The 12,932-nt window shown below is 41.0% G+C and overlaps 1 protein-coding gene across 5 annotated transcripts in view; it reads left to right on the top strand.

The window, feature by feature from the left end:
* Slc44a3 (solute carrier family 44 member 3) overlaps positions 1 to 12,932 on the top strand; it is an 86,710-nt gene that overhangs the window by 8,596 nt on the left and 65,182 nt on the right. For all 5 annotated transcript variants that reach the window (XM_023720319.1, XM_004635703.2, XM_004635704.2 and 2 more), the window contains 2 exons: positions 2,877 to 2,970; positions 12,176 to 12,336. In XM_023720319.1, coding sequence (XP_023576087.1) covers positions 2,877 to 2,970; positions 12,176 to 12,336 — 255 coding nt within the window. The remainder of the gene's footprint in view (positions 1 to 2,876; positions 2,971 to 12,175; positions 12,337 to 12,932) is intronic.

Here is a 12,932-nt window from a genome sequence, read left to right as displayed (position 1 = left end):
TAGGCACACATATATCCCTATGATATGATGTTTTCAAATCCTCTGGGAAAATTCCCAGTAGAGGAATAGCTGGTTTAAATGGGATTTCCAGTCCAACTTTTCTAAGGAGTCTTCATACTGATTTCTGTAACGGTTGCACCAGTCTACATTCCCACCAGCAGTGAAGAAAGGTTCCTTTTTCCCCACAGCCTCTCCAACATTTCTTGTTGGTTGATTTCTTTATGATAGCCATTCTTTCTGCGGTGAGATGATATCTCAATGTTGTTTTAATTTGCATTTCACAGATGGCTACTGATGTGAAGCATTTTTTCATATACTTATTCGCTTCTTTAATTTCATCCTCTGAGAAGTGTATGTTCATCTTGGATGCCCATTTCTGGACTAAGTCTTTAAATTTTGGGGCCTTAGTGTTTTTTAATTCTTTATAAATTCTAGAGAGCAGACCTTTGTCTGAGTACTTATTTGTCATGACTTTTTTCAAATTTGTGGGTTGTCTTTTCACTTTGTTGGTTATTTCTTTTGACGTGCAAAAACTTCTCAGTAAGAGCAGGTCCCAGTTGTTAATTCTTTCAAGTGTTTCCCATGCGATTTGATTTTTGTTCATGAACTCTTTGCCGACCCCTATGTCTTCAAGAGTTCCTCCTACTTTTTCTTCTAGGAGATTTAGTGTCTCTGTTTTAATGTTTAGATCTTTAATCCATTTTGACTTTAGCTTAGTGCATGGTGATAGACCTGTGGTACTTTTATACAATGGAGTATTACTCAACTATAAAGAATGATAAACTCGAAGCCTTTATATTGAAGTGGATGCCACTTGAACATATACTCATAAGTGAGATAAACCAGACACACATGTGTAAATATCGTATAGTTTCCTTAGTATAAGAACTCCAAAGAAGAAATACAAATAGAAAGGTATAATACAAGTAAAAGGAAAGCAAGAACTCGAAGACTAACTAATTAAGAGAGGGAAAGGAGAAGAGCTAGAAAACATGACAGTGACAAGCCATACAGTTATATGTAGAAGATGGGCAAGGCAATGATCCTGAGAATCTCCAGAAAATTTTTGAATCTAGCAGTTAATTGGAAAGATTCTCACCCTGATTAACTATATGTACTGACACCTGTGAACTAAGCAACTGCACTGAAGATGGCAATTTGTAATAGTAGTTCATTCTTGGAGTGCCTGTCATTCTGGTCTTCTGAATAAGGGCTGCTTGTCATGACATGCCAGTTGCTGCTGTGCTGTCTCTCATGTAGATGATTGTTCAAAAAGAAGGGGGTGGTGAATGAAGGCAGGAGACAGGAAAAGGAATGTTGCAGGACTGTCCTGCTTCAAGGTTGTATATGCTTAGATTTCTGCACTTATGTGTAAACATAAGAATTATATAATTATTTATGCTTATTTTTAAAATATATTTTAATTTTTTTTTTCTGGATCCGGGGATTGAACTCAGGCCCTTGCACTTGCCAGGGAAGTGCTTATTCCAATGAGCCATCTCCCCAGCCTCTCATTCTAATTTTTAAATGTTTTTTCATCATATTCTGTAGGGACCTAAAGTTCAATATACCAATACTTGATGAAAAATACCTGTTCCGTGCTATGCCTAAGATGTTTGATATTCAGACGGATAGTGAGGTTAAGCTTAACAGCCTAGGTTGTATGGTAATAACAATAAGCTTGTCTTCTGGAGGGTTAACAACCTAGGTTTGTAGACCAAAATTAGAGAAAAAGGAGGACCACAAGGAAAGCCAACATTTTGGCCCTAGCCTTCCAAGGTCAATTAAAACTCAGGACATATGAGAACTTGTACTGTAATATCACGTAACTCAGTAATGTCCCAAATTTTCTGATCAAGGAGATTATGGGGCCAAAGAAGAAAGTGATCAATGATGTAGAGTATACCTAAGAGAGTCACATGGAGAGAAAACATTCTCTCAGGCTTTCACAGAGAGCACACTGGCCAAGCAATGGCGTGACTCATCCACATGGGTGACAATGACAAAGGTTCTACAATCTGATGTATAGGATCTCAGGATAAATCCTGAGGGGATGTACAGGTCTGACCTTATCAGACCCAAAAGCTACAACTCTTGTTACATAGGTCTTGCTTTATCTTGGTCTTAACCATTCAGCCGAAAAGTATAAAAATGAAGTATAAGTAAAGTCATGCTGTTATGTTGAGCTGTAGGGGACTCAGATCAACAATTTCTGCTATTGCCAGTTAATCGGAAGACCCAATACTATTATGGACTACTGGACTCTTTTAGAATATTTTGCTGAGTTAACACACCTATAGTATTCAAATAATGGAACTAAACAAAAAAGGATATACAGATGAATGTCCATTTTGTATCTGTGTGTTCAAAATGATTAGGATAGATATATAGTTACATTCTCTTAATGAATAGAGGGATTTGTTCTAGTGGTGCTTGTAAATAGGATCTCACGTCCGCATCTTGTACAGCAATTAACCACTAGGAAGAATGTATGCAATGTGTTAATTATTGAAACTGACCTACCAATTTGGTTTGAAACTGTCTCATTGCTATTTGTTTCTCAAAAAATTATGGGAAAAATAAATAAATAAATAAAAATCCCCAGCCCCTGCACCTGCTTGCAGGTGCTTTAATCCACTGAGCTATTTGACTGGCCCCTATAATTTGTAGTTTTGAATGTGGGAGTTTGGAGAGAACTAAATCCCAGTTTGTATCTGTGTGTGCGGGGGCGGTGGGGGGTGCGTTAAATCCACCTTTTTCTGAATTGGAATAAGGTCTCCTGTTGCCTTCCTGGCTTGGTAAAATTGCTGTGGTTTTCTTCTGAGCTCACCTGGGAAGCTGTGTATGACATGTAATCTGTGCGTCTTCTCTTCCAGGGTCTTTCCTGTGTGTCTACAGTTTGAATTCCTTCAACTACACACAGAGTCCCAGTGCAGGCTCGTTGTGTCCCAGGCTACCAGTTCCTCCAAGGTAAAATCTTGCCTACTTCTTCCTTGTCCATCACAAAAGTATTGAATAATCATGAAAACTCGCTTACCCTTCTAGGAAGAGTGGAAAGCAAAAGGAGACACGAGGTAAAGCCTTCCTGAAAGGAGCTCACAGAGGCCAGGGACACATAAGGAAGAAATATTTGTAAAATCCACAGTGAGCAGTAAGTTAGAACTAGGCTGAAGAAGGAGAAAATGGAGCAAACAATAAAGATGTGTGGAATAACAACGCTAGAGCTAGCAAAAAATATTAGACTTTACCGAGTGAGTGATTTTACAGAATGTTTGGTGTGTATTTTTTCTTCTCCAGATATTTATTTCAAAGTAGAAATCATCCCCATTTTTCATTTCAGCCACACATTATTGGTTTTTATGATTTTAGATTCTTGCATAAGAAACACTTGTGAGAAGCCAGGCTTGGTGGCATAGGCCTATAGTCCTGGCCACCTGGGACTGCAAACATCAGTGGTAAGCATGAAGGGGCCACAGTGTGGGCCAGCCTGAGCAACTTGGCTAGACCTTGTCTCAAAATAGAAAAACAGAGTGGTCTACAGCTCAGAGGTAGAGAACCCCAGGTTCAGTCTCTAGTAACTGCACTGTCAACCAAAGGACTGTGAGGGTAGGCCCAGGGAGTCCCGCGGCTGTTCTCTCTGGGAACACAGCAGGTCCTTATCCAGAGCATACGGGCTGAAGTCCTTACAGAGTCTGACTCTTCCCTACCAAGCCGCACAACCCAAGCACCTTACAAACACTCATAAGGCTCTCATGAGGAAGCAGTGATCGCCAGGTGCACAGCTCTGTGCATCATTGAGAGTGCTAAGGGGAAAACCAGGTGATTGCCACCACTTCAGGGGACTGAGCTCTACTAAAGGGGTGTGGACTGATTCTGCATGGCCACTGTAGGGCCGTGCTATGTGTACCATGAATAAGAGTTCTGAAAAGCCGTTGGAAATAAGAATTTAAGTGAAACAAGACATTTTGTGCCAACCATCTAGGACTCTGCTTATCAAACAGATCTTGATTAAGAATCACATAAGAAATTTATTATATCAGGGCCCAGGGAGATAGCTCAGTAGAATAAGCACTTGTCTGGCAAGTGCAGGGTCCTGAGTTCAATCCCTGGTACCACAAAAAAAAAAAAAAAAATTATATCACAGCACCAGGATGTGCAAACCTCAGACAGAGAAGACTCCTCTTACTACACATGACTAACAGCAATAGCTCCTACTCTACTGCTCTTTAAAAAAAAAAAAAAATCATAATCTCCTGACTGGTTGCAAGATCAGCTAGAAAAAAGCTAATCTTCCACATAGTCAAGAAAGACTCAAGATTTATTTATTTATTTATTTATTTATTTATTTATTTATTTGATACAGTGTCTCATAATGCAGCTTAGATTTGTAGCGATTCTCCTGTTTTCAGCCTCCCCAATGCTGGGATTACAGGCATGCGCCACCACACCTGGTCTTGGCGGCCGGTTCAGTGTGCCCAGGGGTGGGGCCAGTGTGGCCTGTGGTGCTGGGGATCAAATCCAGGTCCTTGCACTTGCCAGGCAGGGGCTTAGTCTGCCGAGCTATCTCCCTGCTCCCTCAAGTTGACTTTAGCTACGTAAGAGGCAGCTATTTTGGTAGCAATTTTTTTTCCCAAAATTGATACTTATTGGACCAGCAAGATAGTTCAACACAGTAAAGCACCTGCTTAGGTAAACTTAGGCAAATGGAGGGACCTGGCACCACATGCCATGCCAGACCCACCCTTAGAGTGGGCTGAGCCGGCCACAGAGTCTGAGCCTGGTGGCACATGCCTGTAATCCCAGTGCTGGGGAGACTGAAAACAGGAGGATCACTATGAGTCAGAGCTGCATAGTGACACCCTGTAACAACCAAATACATTTTTAAAATAATAATAAATTAAATTAATACTGATGGATAATGAAAGGAAATTATTTGCAGAAGAATGCACTCATTCTATTTTTAATTCTAGCTATTGTCAGATATCATAATCATATCTAAATTCAGTATAATTTAACTGAGGAGAGTAAAAATCTAAAATGTTTTAGCAGGTTGAAGAAAAATTATTCAATACTCAGGAATTTTTTAGGAAGACTAATTTGTAACTGTACCTGCAGATGAAATTGAAAAAGAATGGAATTGCTAAGGTCGCCATGTAAGCAGCATTTAACAAACTCTCCTGTTCCTGTAAACTGGAAGGCAGTTATAATTCCATAGGAAGCTTGAATCCTACAGTGACAATCAGAGCAATCATGCCGAGCTTTTGATGTTTGCCAGGCACTTTTCTAAGCTCTTGGAAGCCCCACATATTAACTTATGTGGACCTCGCAAAACCTGCTGCACGCATTGTTTTTCATCGTAGTTGTACAACTGGGAAGACTGGTGCAGAGAGTTTAAGGCACTAGCTACAGTCAGCAAGTGGAGAAGCTGGCATTCAGACCTGGACCCTCAAGACCAGATGGTACCGCCTGGCAAGCAGCCTCCTCAGGCTCCACCAAGCTGGGAAAAGAAAAGGTCCTGGCGCATATGTCCTCGAGTTACCATCTCTTCACCTCCCAGGCTGAGCCTTTCACCCTTTCTTCCAGTACTATTGTTCTGTTGTTTTTTGTTTGTGTATTTGTTTTTGAGGCAGGATTGCACAATGCCATTCAGGCTGGCCTTTAACTCACAAGGTAGCCCCTGTTGGCCTCACACGGGTGAGGATGCTCTTGCCTCAGTCTCTAGAGAGCTAGATTATAGGTCCGCACCGCCATGCCTGGCTCCAATACCGATTTTTCCAGAGAACCCAAAACCTCTCTTGGGTGGAGTGAGTGAGACCAAAACAGCTTGAGGGCTCCATTTCCTTTTCCCACACAAGTAAGTGTTTGTTTAAAATAGAAATTACCATATTTATCATGGAAGAGCAGTGCCAAGATTTAAAAACTAGAAAACATGAGAACTGTGGCCTCAAGCCCAAGAACATTTTCTAAATACCTCTTCTCGACCACAATGAATGTTTCTTCTTCCTATGTTGATCACAGGAGGTATAGCATGCCCTTTTACAGCAATAACTGAATATCAGGAAGGTTTTCTACTAGGTTTGAGCTTTTAAGAGCAGCAGAAATGCCCTGCAGAAGGTAACAAGCGAGCCTATCTTTCTCCTTTGGTATTCAGCATAGTGCTGTACTTTGAGCTGAAAGGCTTAAGATCCCCCCAACCCCCAACAGATTCTACTTTGAACCTTCCACATAGGTGCCTGTGCTTGGCACTGAAATGTTTGCTCAGAGAAATTCCACATACGTGAGGCTACAGGCAGCTCTCCAGATTGCTTCTTGCACAGCTAGAGTGGCTTTGCTAGCCGCAAAAAGAAAAGCAGAGCCGGGAAGAAACTCAGGCTGCAGCCTATGAAGTTCACCCCATGCCGGGCTAATGACATACTCGGTGGGTGGCTGGTCAACCCCAACAGGAGCGATCCAAGCTCTACATACTTGTCTTTGTTACGTTTGGGGTTAAGAGGGGTACTTCTTCACCAGCATATAATTAAAAGGCACATGTGTAAAAGGTGCCACAGTTAACAAAGCTTTGTTGACAAAATTAAGACTTTGTAAATAATTGTCTTTGGAGGCAAAATAATTGTTTTTTCCTACGTTTACTCAGCCAAAACTCACTCTGCAAAGCCTCTTTATTTTCTTACCTTAAATAAATTAAGAGGAAACAAAAAAGATGGTATTAAATCTATAGCTGATTTTAATTTTCAAAATCACTAGAAACTTCAAAAACGTCTATTTTCAAAATATTACAAAAAGGGACTAGAGATAGAGTGCTTACCTTGAAGTGTGGGACTGTAAGTACAATCCTCAGCACCAAAGGAAAAAAATGAAATCAAATTTATAGATGTTAAGAATCTGTTTAGCAAATAGAAAAAAAATAAATTAATTAAAAGTTTAAAAATTGGAAAGCAAAAGATAAAATTAGTGTTCTGTGAATGGCTTATAGACTGGGAAAGTAAGAGAATTCACAGAAAAGCTCCTGGGAACAATAAAAGAACTCACTTAAGTGGCAGACAGAAGACTAAGATACTAAAATTTGAATATTCTATACTTTTAAAGATCTTCCTTGTAGCTCAGCAAGAAAAAAAAAAAAAACAAGCACGTACAAAAACTACAAAAGTGCCTCAGAACCAATTTAACAAGAAATACACAAGAACCGTAGCCAGAAAACCTGAGTATATTCTTGAGGTACAAAGAAAATTTTAATGGAAAGGCTTATTCTGTTCTTGGCAATGTAACTTAATAGGACAAAGTTGTTATTTCTCCCCTCAATATATATAATATTGATAAAACTAGCCTCCCAGGTCAATGACAAAAGGTGGACTATTCAGTTAATGGTACGGTACACCCAGGTAGACATCTGGGAAGACAATAAATGTATACCCCATGCATTATATGGATAAAGCCCACATGGATTAAAGGTTTTCAGCATAAAAATGAAACCTGAGTCAGATGCGGTGGTCCATGCCTGGAACCCCAGGACTCAGGAGGTAGAGGCATGAGGCCCCACGTCAACTTGGAGGCCAGCCTGGCTACACAAAGTTCAAGGCCAGAGTGCACTATGACATGACTCCCTTTCTTAAAAAGACAAATAAAAAAATAAAAAAAAAGAGATGAAGAAAAAAATGAAACCAGAAAGCACTGAAAGAAGCCAGAAGAGAATTCTTTTATAACTCAAAAGTAGGAAGGCTCTCCTAATGACTTAGTGCACTTAGCCGCATCAGAGCAGGTTGTTAACTTGGGGTGCAAATGAGAAATAAAATCAGCAGCAATGTCCAGACATCTCAAGATAGAATGGAATCATGGCATATGAATCTAGCCGTGTCACAAATATTTGACAGCCTCGCTGAAGAGGTAGAGGAGTTATACTAAATAGCCTTAGAAAATAGGTCTGTTGCTAGAAACTAAACTATAAACAAAAATGACTGTATAGACACACGAGTTCACGAATTTATCTCAAGGGTACAGTCTAGCAGTTCCAGAAACTGCACATGAGGGTTGATCATAAAAAGGCCTAGAATCGGGGCTACCTCAGGAGAAATGAGCACACCCAGGGCCCTGTCACAGTTTCTAATTGCTGTTCTCCAGAAGATCTTTGGAGCAATGGCAGATTCTAGGGATTTGATCAGGAAAAACCAGCTAACCTGGTGTCACCTCGTGGGTCCAGAAAGCAAGGATGTGTGAGGAGAAGAAAGGGACGGAGTATGACAAAAAGACACAGTGACCACTTAATGATCCTATTAGATTGTAACCCAAATAATAGCAAAATACTCATGAGTCCGTACTGGTGCAAAGAAGTGATTGGAGTCTCATGGGCTATTTGAGAAGGACTTCACCATGGGTCATGCGATACAAGTGGGAGACACTAAATAAAGCTAATCAGGGAAGTTACACGATTTAGTCACTGTGTATTTGAAAGCTTACTAGTAAGGGAACTTACTAGTTCCCTTAGCATAAGAATGTTAATCAGAAAGATACTTTTTGTGAATACAGGGCAAGATTTAATAGACAATATTAATCTGTTTACGAAAGAACAGCAATTAGAAGCCATGATTGGGGCCCTGGGTGTGCTCATTGCTCCTGAGGTATCCCTGGTTCTAGGCCTTTTCATGATCAACCCTCATGTGCAGTTTCTGAAAACTATATAGTACCCTTGAGATAAATTCATGAACTCAAATACAGTGTGTGTTTAAAGTACTCTGAATATTTCTAGACAGTTACTCAATATTTGTTTGCAGAGAGTGAATAAATTTAAAAAAACAACCAGAATTGGGGGCCTGGCCCTAGCTCAGGCCTTTAAGTGGCTGCTTCCACAAAGCTGTCAGCCTCAGGTTGCTGGAGTTCGAACCTCACAACTCTCCCACTGGCCTAAAGTGCCCTGAAGGCATTCGAGGAACAAAAAAAAAAAAAACAACCAGAATTTCAGAAACAAATTATTGAAAAATATTGTGTAGAAATATATAAAAACTGCCAAAAATATTGTTTACTACCCGGATGCTATGTTTACCAAAACATCCTTTTAAGCAAAAGACAGGCACTATGGCATTGTGGTCCAAGGGCAGGTGCAGTGACTTGCGATGGACATTGACCTTATCCCAAGGGTAGGGTATTAGAAGCAAAGTAGCTTTCTTTTAGATACTTGACTTAATATATAACATGTTTATATATTAATATATAAGATATATGCAAAAAAGAAATGATTGGATAAATAAATAAGGGGAAGAAAAGAAATCTTTACAGAAGAATTCCAGATAAGGTAATCCTTCTCCAACTAGAAGGTAGCAGTTACCCCCCTACCCCCGAGAGTACCTGAGACACAGCCCTCACTTCCAAGCATGGTGTAGGAGACAAAACGGTAACTATGCAGTGGGGAAATACGGTCATGCACTATACCCAAGTCACTGAGGTCATTTGCACCAGGCATGTCATGCTGCCAATTTTGTTCCCCAATAAGACTAATCGGGGCACTGGCCAAATAGCTCAGCAGATTAAAGCGCCTGTTTAGGCAGATGCAGAGGCCCGGGTTTGATCCTCAGCCTGCGGTGCCAGCCCGCCCTCCAGGTGTGCTGAGACTGAGAATTGAGACTGGGCGTGGTGGTGCGCCTGTAATCCCAGCATTTGGAAGACTGAACACAGGCGGATCACTACGAGCCCGATTTACATAGTGAGAACCTGTAGGCCCTGTTGACCCTGTCCTAAAATACAGAAGAAAAAAGAAAAGAAAAGACTGTGACTGAAGCACACTTCGTGCACATGGTGATCTTCCCCAAAGCCTGTCGCTGCAATCTGTTTCTGAGGAAACATGAGGCAAATTCTCCAACTTGATGCACCGTTTACAAAATACCCGATCGTGAACCTATGGAAATCTCAGTCATGAGACACAAAGAAAAATCAAGAAATTGTCACAGCCCAAAGAAGACATATGGCAACTGATGCAATGTGGCCTCCTGAATGGGATTCTGGAACGTAAAAGGGAATCTGTGGGAAAGACCCAGGCCAAATAAAGGCTGTAGTTCAGTGGATAGCACGGGGCAGCGGATATGTGTTAATATTCACAAAAGCATGACAGTCATGTAAGATGTTAGCTTTAGGAGAAAGTGAATGAAGCTACGTAAGAACCATCCGTTCCTTTTTTGTAGCTTTTTTATAACTTTAAAATTATTCCAGAATTGGGCCGGCCTGATAGCTCAGCGGACTAAAATGCCTGCTTAGGCAGAGTGCAGGTGGCCAAGGTTTGATCCCCAGTGTGCGATGCCAACCCCACCCAGGGAGCACACTGACATGGCGACTAGGACTGGGCATGGTGGCACCTACCTGTCATGCCAGCACTTGGGAGGCTGAAAACAGGAGGATCACTATCAGTCCCATCTATGTAGTGAGACCCTGGACCTGCCTTGCCAGACCCGCCCCCAGGGCGTGCTGAGACTGTGATTGAGACTAAGCGTGGTGGTGCACCTGTAATCCAGGCATTTGGGAGGCTGTAAACAGGAGGATCACTAGTCTTTATTTTTTTTTTTTACAATGGCCTAATCAAACTCCTTCAGTGTGAGTATAGGATTTTTAAAAATCTAACATACACTCACCTCCTTTTTTTTTGGCAACCTGTGCATGATGAATTCTGGCATCTCATTTTTACAGTCTAATTCTTGTTACCTTTGAGTTCAGCTGCAAACTTCCACTTAAGTTTTCTATTACATTTCTGTATGCTAAAAAGTGTGTGTAGGTTGGTATACAAGACACTAACAACAGTGGCTGCCTATGAGAAAATGTGCTCGGTGACTTAGGGACAAGGCAGAACAATTTCTCAAGCTTCAATCCTTCAATCCTACACCTTTTGGAATTTGAGTCAGGTGAATTTCTGCCCTTCAAACTTTTAATTAGGAATTTAATTCTTCTGTTGCACTACACTTTGCAGTGACTCGGGAACTAGCTCTGTAATAGTGTCACCTCCTGAGGGAGAGGCTGTCCCGTGTCCCATGCTGTGCTTCAATGGAGCTTTGGAAATCATTTGCTTTCTTCAAGGCAATCTGCTACAGCTTGGATTTGGGTTCTTCCTTGTTGCTTCATACAGTCTCAAGTGGTGACTACCTAGATGTTTAGCGACTTGATAAATAATTTGGCACTTCTTTTTTTCATTATTTGCAGCCTATGGAAAGAAAGAAGAGGAGGACCTTGTGAAGGTGTTGTGGCCTCATGAAAAATTAGGATGTGTATCCCTGGTCACTTTTATCTTTCAGGAAAGGGCTCCCAAAAGGCTACCTTTCACATTTATTCAAAGGTCATGCTTTTATTGCTTACTTGTCAAGAACTGTGTATATAGCCAGCCTTCGAGCCTTGCACACCTGCCTAAAGAAGTAAGAATAAAGCTGGCGCTGTCATTAATGCAGTTCTGGCTGATCCAGTCCCTACCCCAAGCAGTTCCTTAAAGAAACATCATGCTTGTGTTGGAGGTGGTAGTTTGCCAACAAGGACCAAGACATGAGAGCAAAAATTTTGTCCCCATGAAGAAATAGGAAGGCTGAACCTGGAAGACTTTATGTCAAATGAGATAAGTCAGGGGAATACTCCACTATCTCATTTACATCTGGAATCTAAAAAACTCAAATTCATAGGAACAAAGAGTAAAAAAATAGTTACCAGGGTCAGGGGGTAGGCAGAATAAGAGATGGTGGTCAAAGGTACAAGTTTCAGTAATATAGGACCAGCAAGTTCTAGAGCTACAGCATCTAACACGATGACTGTGGTTAATAATACTGTTTTGTAGGTTTGATATTTTAAATAAATTTCATCATGTAAAAAAATGGTAATGAAGAGGTAATGGATATGTTGATGAGCTAGACTATCGGAGTTATTTCACAATGTATATTTATATTAAAATATCACATCACACCCCTTAAGTTTTGAATTTGAAATGTTTTTTCCTGGCTTCTTCAGGTTTCCAGGAACAAGTTTTCTACCAGAGCATCAACCAGTTCCTATTAGTAGAGCTCCGATGGTTACCTGCCTTTCTAGGGTGTGCTTTGCCTTCAAGCTGCTAAACTCCTTATTACGACAGATCTTGTATTGTCTTGGCTGCTGAGAATCTTAAATAAGTATCATTTAAAAAGATAAATGAATAAACATTTGCCATCAATTCTTTATTTTTTAGCAAGTCTTTTCCCTTGTTTAACCGGTGCATCCCTCAAACACCTGAGTGCTATTCCCTGTTTGCATCTGCTTTGATAAATGATGCTGACATGCTCCATCAAATTCTAAGCGGAATTATGTCAGGAAGAGACACCATCCTTGGCCTGTGTATCCTTGCATTAGGTAATTTTTGGTTTACTTGAGTAACTCTTCTTATGCCATAGTTTCTAGCACTTCTGTATGTGTTACTGTGAAAATTAGCTTCTTGATTTAAAAGACTTCGTATGTATTTCTTTTCTAGATATTTTCAGTGACTTAGGTGCAAGTGGAGGAAGGGAAGGGAAGAATGGGAGAAGCCCAGCAGGCTACCTGCCAGAAGGCTTCACTGGATGGGGCTGCTTTAATAGACTGTGTTTGTGTGTGTGCTTAGCTCTGCGTGGGACTTGGGTAGGAGCACAGATTTCCAATTTATGAATTGGCCACAAAGAGTACAGCCACTAGGGAGACTAGAAACCACGTGGTTTGGCTCATATGGCATCTACTTGTGAGTGATCCAAAGTAGAAAGGCTAAAGCACCTGTAAGCAAGCACAGAGACCGGGGGCTTCGATCCCCAGGCCTGCTGTGCCAGCCTTGCCCCCCCGGGGTGCGCTGAGACTGGGTGTGGTGGTGCATGTAATCCCAGCTCTTGGGAGGCTATAAATAGGTGGATCACTACAAGTGCAATCTAGTAGTGAGACCCTGAACACCCTGTAGGTCCTTCCCTAAAAATACAAAAAAA

Source organism: Octodon degus, unplaced genomic scaffold, assembly GCF_000260255.1.
Source record: "Octodon degus isolate 3935 unplaced genomic scaffold, OctDeg1.0 scaffold00074, whole genome shotgun sequence".
Taxonomy (NCBI): domain Eukaryota; kingdom Metazoa; phylum Chordata; class Mammalia; order Rodentia; family Octodontidae; genus Octodon; species Octodon degus.
This window is presented reverse-complemented; position numbering and strand designations above follow the sequence as displayed.